Source organism: Pteropus vampyrus, unplaced genomic scaffold (genome assembly GCF_000151845.1).
Source record: "Pteropus vampyrus isolate Shadow unplaced genomic scaffold, Pvam_2.0 Scaffold147, whole genome shotgun sequence".
NCBI lineage: Eukaryota > Metazoa > Chordata > Mammalia > Chiroptera > Pteropodidae > Pteropus > Pteropus vampyrus.
The window spans coordinates 2,083,572-2,090,045 of NW_011888928.1; the positions used below are offsets into that span (position 1 = coordinate 2,083,572).

General features: G+C 53.6%; 1 protein-coding gene across 1 annotated transcript; it reads left to right on the forward strand.

Annotated features, from left to right (window-relative positions):
* The first annotated feature begins 1,458 nt into the window (after positions 1 to 1,458).
* Positions 1,459 to 5,792, forward strand: KCNS1 (potassium voltage-gated channel modifier subfamily S member 1). Its single transcript, XM_011369352.1, has 3 exons — positions 1,459 to 1,531; positions 2,002 to 3,044; positions 5,322 to 5,792. Exons 1-3 carry the CDS (start codon positions 1,459 to 1,461, stop codon positions 5,790 to 5,792), a joined length of 1,587 nt encoding a protein of 528 aa, XP_011367654.1.
* The last annotated feature ends 682 nt before the right edge of the window (positions 5,793 to 6,474 follow it).

The window sequence follows — 6,474 nt, forward strand, 5'->3', positions numbered from 1 at the left end:
GGATTAGAAAACCTCTCTGGCAGAGTTGGGATTAGGGATTCAACCCAGTGAAGAGTACGAAGTGACTGGCACATAGTAGATGATCAAAGTGTGGAGAGTCTTGAATCACAAACCCTAGTTTCCAGCATTACCTGTGCCATGGATTAGCTGGGTCGTTTTAAGCAAATCACTTAATCTTTCTTACTGATTGCTGGGGAAGTTTTGTTGAATTGTCCCATTTCATCCAGTAGGAAGGTGAATTCCAGAAGGAGAAAAGGGCAGCTAATGGATGATGGAGCTGGATTAGAATCTTCATCTTTTGACACCAAGTCCAGGTGGAGGGGTGGACATGCAGCTGTAGCACACACGTATTTATTGTGCACAATTTACAGGTTCTGTGCTACTGATAAACACCTTGCTTGATGTAATCCTCATAACCTCTCATTGAAAGGACGATGTTCCCCAGTTTACGGACGGGGACTCTGAAGCTCAAAGAAGGGAATGGATCAGCTCAAGGTCAACAGTTAGTAAGTGGCAGACTCAGAATTGGAACCTGAGAGTGACCAGAGAGACATGCAAAGGATTAATATTTATTGAGCACCTACTGTGTTCCAGGGGCTTTGCACACATACAATAACCCTTCACCTGAAGTGCTATTATTTCCATTCCATAGATAAGAGAGATAAGCCCAGAGCAAGAGGAGACTGGCCTGAGGTCACAAGTGACAGAGCTAAGGATGAAACCCCAACCTGCTTAATGCCAAGCCCAGGGTAAGTGAAGAGCATCTGCCTGCTCCTTGCCAGGCACTGGGCCAGCTGCTTGATGTACACTCAATCCCCGTCCACTCCAGGAAGCAGGCATTACTGAACCCACAGTGCGGATGACATTACCAAGGTCAGGAGGTAAGTTACTGGCCCTCATTTCCAGCAGAGCTTAGACCCAGTGGCAGGACCTGACATTTCCTGAGTAGCTACTAAAGCTGAGCACTTCCATAACGTACCTTCCAGTCTACCTTGGAGGCAGGTGCTAGTGTCTGCATTGTGCAGGAAACTGAGACATGGAGAAAAGCATCTTCCTTAAGCTGCCCGGTGCCCCTAAGGTGGAGATAAATCCAGGTTTGCCTGACTCCAGGAGACAGTGAAATAGGTGGATAACTTACTTAACTTCTTCTGGGAGCCAGGCCCAATAAAGACATGAGTTCATCTAACCTTTTTAACCACAGTTGGTGTTGGATATTTTTATCTCCACTTGACAGAAGCTCAGAGAGGTGATGTGACTTGCCTATGGTCACACAAGAGAGCCAAAGCTCAATGTGACTGACTCTACAGATGCTTTAAATACTTAAGCCAATGGCTCTCAGACTTGACCATGCGTCGGAATCACCCTTCACGCTTCTTAAACACAGACTGCTGGACCCCATCCCCAAAGTTTCTGTCTAGAGCAGGCTGAAAATTTGCATCTTTGACACATTTACAGGTGATGCTGAGGCTGCCAGTCCAGGGAACACACTTTGAGAACTACTGGTCTATATTAATTTTGCCAAAAACCTTAGGTGATAAGCATCGCTGTCCCCGTTTTGCTGAGGAAACTGAGGTTCAGAGAGCTGGTGTGTCCAAGATCTCACAGTAGACCTCTGGGATGTGAAAATCCAAGTTTGTCTGGGAAAGGGAGAGACATCCTCTCTGGGCACGCCCCAGGTGCCCGGACATCCTGTCATTCAACCACTTTCATAATCCTCCAAGGTAGAGCTCAGCATTTGCTTTATGCCAATGAAAATGGGGTGCGGAGGGCCAGCGACCTGGCCAAAGTCCCTCGGTCGGAAAGTGAGATCTATGCAAACCCAAACCTAATTCTTGAGTCCAGGGAGCACTTGGCACCTCCTGGGCACCTCCTGCATACCAGACGCTTCACATAGAGCCTCCGACAACCCCTGGCTGGTGGATGGGGCAGGGAATTTGAACTTGGTCTTCCTGGAAGGGAGGTCCGGGGAATCCCCTCAGAGCGCCCCTCGCGTCTCCGCAGGCCGGCGCGCCGCAGCCATGGTGAGCGAGTCCCCGCGGCCCGGCGCCAGGGTCCCCTGGAGACGAAGAGACGAGGCCCTGCGCGTGAACGTGGGCGGCGTGCGGCGGCGGCTGAGCGCGCGCGCCCTGGCGCGCTTCCCAGGCACGCGGTTGGGCCGCCTGCAGGCCGCGGCTTCGGAGGAGCAGGCGCGGCGCCTGTGCGACGACTACGACCCCGCGGCGCGCGAGTTCTACTTTGACCGGCACCCGGGCTTCTTCCTGGGGCTGCTGCACTTCTACCGCACCGGCCGCCTGCACGTGCTCGACGAGCTGTGCGTCTTCGCTTTCGGCCAGGAGGCCGACTACTGGGGCCTGGGCGAGAGCGCACTGGCCACGTGCTGCCGCGCACGCTACCTGGAGCGGCGCGTGGCGCGGCCGCGCGCCTGGGACGAGGACAGCGACACGCCGAGCAGCGTGGACCCGTGCCCGGGCGAGATCTCCGACGTGCAGCGGGAGCTGGCGCGCTATGGCGCGGCGCGTTGCGGCCGCCTGCGCCGCCGCCTCTGGCTCACCATGGAGAACCCAGGCTACTCGCTGCCCAGCAAGCTCTTCAGCTGCGTCTCCATCGGCGTGGTGCTCGCCTCCATCGCCGCCATGTGCATCCACAGCCTGCCCGAGTACCAGGCCCGCGAGGCGGCGGCCGCCTTGGCCGCTGTGGCCGCGGGCCGCAGCGCGGAAGACGTGCGCGACGACCCAGTGCTGCGACGTCTCGAGTACTTCTGCATTGCCTGGTTCAGCTTCGAGGTGTCGTCGCGCCTCCTGCTGGCGCCCAGCACACGTAACTTCTTCTGCCACCCGCTGAACCTCATCGACATCGTGTCCGTGCTGCCTTTCTATCTCACGCTGATGGCTGGTGCGGCGCTTGGCGACCAGGGAGGCGCGAGCGGCGAGGAGCTCGGCGACTTAGGCAAGGTGGTGCAGGTGTTCCGCCTCATGCGCATCTTCCGCGTGCTCAAGTTGGCGCGCCATTCCACAGGGCTGCGCTCTCTGGGCGCCACGCTCAAGGTAACTGGGCCTCTGAGGGTTGGGGATCAGGTGGAGGCGGGTGTAACCATCAGGCCGGTCAGGTGAACTTACAAGCCTGCTGCGTCCAGGCGCGCAGAGCTATCCTTTATGCCAGGCACAGGTGTACATTTCACGTCCAGTCCGACCTTTCCAACAGCCTTGTAAAGAAGGGCTTCCGGTTATCTTTATTTCCCGGGGCAGAAAACTGAGATAGAGGTTCGAAGGAGAAGGGAAGGGAGAGAGAGTCAGAGAGCTAGAAGGAGAGAAAGAAAGAAAAAGAAAAGACCAAAGTTCACTTTTGATAAATCAAAAAGTGAACGTCGAATAGTGCGTAGCACAAAAATATGCAAAGCAAGACACTAACTGGCTTCTCCGCTGAGCCTTTCTTCTGTCATTATCGGGGGCTCGGTTATCATAGGTCCCCCTTAATAGGCCAAGTCTAGCACTAGCCTCAGAGCTAACACTAAGTGCTATTTCTGTGCCAATTTCATATCCATTATCGATTTCACCCTCAGGACAACTTCCTCAGGAAGATGCTATTATGCATTCCCTTCCCGTAGATGAAGAACCTGAGGTTGGAGGGTTGGCGTTTTAAAGCCTAGTTACAATTGGTTGAGGACCCTCCTTGTGTCAGGCCCTGCACTGGGAGTGGATCACCGCCTAGTGGCAAACTTACCCTTAAGGGGGTGACATTAGGCAGTTTTGGGGAGGGAGGACATGTGAACAGCTTAGCCGAAGGCCTGAAGAGAGAACAGGCTAAATGCTGGGAGGGGAACATGGAGGGAAGGGGCGTCAGTCGATGGGGTTGGAGAGGTGAGTGGGACAGGATATCGAAGGGCCATGAACTCTTGGCCCAGGATTTTGGACGTTGTCCCAAGGGAATAGGGGAGCCTATGAGGGATTTAAGCAGGGGCAAGTATTATTTGTCACTACTTTGCAGATGTGAAAACTGAGGCTCCAAGAGGTGACAGGACTTGTCAGAGGCTCCTCAGTGAGTGAGTGAAAGAGCCTAGAGAAGAATCCAGCTGTGACTGACTCCAGCACCTCATGTTTTTTCTCCTAAAGCCCCGTATAACCCTGCCAAGGATCCCCAGAAGGTGCCGAAAGATCCCTTCCACCCACGGCTTAGTAAAGCCTTTGGGACGCCCTCGTGGCAGGGCAGTCAGGATGCTGGGTGCAGGCAGGGCAACTGGGCAAAATGCTAGGGTGATGAGCAGATGCAGAGAATTCCATTAGCCAGACCTCCTGAACTCAGAATCTCTCCCAGGACAATCTCTCTGCCCCAGCACTCTGCCTTGCCTCCACCATACAGGGGGCCAGGGCCCAATGCTGCCGGTTTACTCTGCAAGAACATTGATGGAGGCCGACAGAGTCCAAGACACAAGTTTAAGACTCCAGATGAGAGCCTCGCTACTCCAAGCGAGGCCCCTGACCAGCAGCAGCTTTTTCATTAGCTGGAAGCTTGCTAGAATTGCAGCCTCCCTGACTCTACCCCAGGACTCCTCAACTGCCTTCTCCCCTTTAATCAAGATCTCTACATGATTCCTCCACACTACAGTTTGGAAGGCCCAGCTCTAGACTAGGGGTTCTCAGGCTCTATTAATATTTGGGGCCAGGTAATTCTTTGTGGCGGAGGGCTGTCCTGTGCATTATAAGATGTTTAGCAACATCCTTGGTCTCTACCCACTCAATGCCAGTCGCACACCTGTCCCAGGTATGACAATCAGAAATGTCTCCATATATTATCAAACGTCCCCAGGGGAGAGGCCAGGATTGCCCATATTTGAGAACCACTGTTTTAGGGATGGTCTAGGGAATGTGTGTGTGTGTGTTCTCTCAGCTTCCTTGAGAGGCATAAAATATTTTTGTACTTATCAGAAATGTGATTGACAAGTCAAAAATACATGAAACCAACTCTTTGTGTTGTAGAATATAAACTATGGGTTCTCTCTTGATTATGCAACAGTGTAAAAATCACAAGTTTTTCATTAACTGACTGGTGCCACCAGTGTCCCCCACATTAGAAGAAACAATTGTGACTTAGCAAGCACCTTGGACAATGGGAATTAGGCCTGTGTTCCGTCCCAGGGAGTTTTGCTGCTTTTATTTAGTTGAAAGACCTTAGTTTAGAGTCAGGGGACCCTGGTCTTGGCACTAGCTCTACCTTGCTCTGTGACCTCAGACCTGTCCCTTCTACTCTCTGGGCCTCGGTTTCCCCAAATGCCCAATACCAGGTAGCCCACCCAGCTCTGACTCGGCTCCTACGTTCTCTTCCAGCACAGCTACCGTGAGGTGGGCATCTTATTGCTGTACCTGGCCGTCGGTGTGTCAGTGTTCTCCGGTGTGGCCTACACAGCTGAGAAGGAGGAGGACGTGGGCTTCGACACCATCCCAGCCTGCTGGTGGTGGGGCACAGTGAGCATGACCACCGTGGGCTACGGGGACGTGGTGCCGGTGACAGTGGCTGGCAAGCTGGCAGCCTCGGGCTGCATCCTAGGGGGCATCCTGGTAGTAGCGCTCCCCATCACCATCATCTTCAACAAGTTCTCCCATTTCTACCGGCGCCAGAAGGCTCTGGAAGCCGCCGTGCGCAACAGTGGCCACCAGGAGTTTGAGGACTTACTGAGCAGTGTTGATGGGGTATCAGAGGGGTCTCTGGAGACATCCCGTGACACCTCCCAGGAGGGCAGGTCTGCAGACCTGGAAGCCCAGGACCCCAGCAGGCCTCCAAATTCTCACATTTATTGAAATTAATGCTCCATGTCTCTCTTCCCACACTGCTGCAGTCAGCTGCAACAGAGCAGGGATTCTTCCCCTGCTTGAGTTCTTCATGGTAGCCTGACCGCTCAGGATGACTCACCCTACCATGAGAAATGACACCCAGAGGCTGGGTCCTTCCTCCAATGGCCAAGGGTGGGATAGTGTTACCCTAGATCCCGTGAGCCTGGAGTGACTCCGAGACCTTTATAAACAAACCTCCGAGCCATCCGGGAAGCAGCATGAGCCAGAAGGAGAAAGTCAAAAGGATGCTAACAGATCTTGAGCACCTGCTATCTATTAGCCAGATCACATTTGGCCTTATGTCGGAGGACGAGAATTATCCCCATTTCACAGGAACAAGCTGAGGCTCAGAGAGGTCACACAGCCAGAAGTGGTGGAGTCCAGTTTGGAATCCAAGCTCATTGGTCTCCCAAAACAATGTTCCTTCCACTCTGCTGCCCTCACGAAGCCTGCATGGGTCCATGGATTCCCAGAGTTGATCCATAGTGTTAGAACCCTCTGTTAGCACTTAAAGAAAGGACCAGACAGGGGATTCAGATGTAGGAGCCCTTGACCTCAGCTGTGGTACTTTTCCAGGAGATTCCAACAGGCATCAGCTTTCAAAGATGAGGTCTGGGAGGAAGGAAGCGAGAGTTGCCTCCTTAGCTCA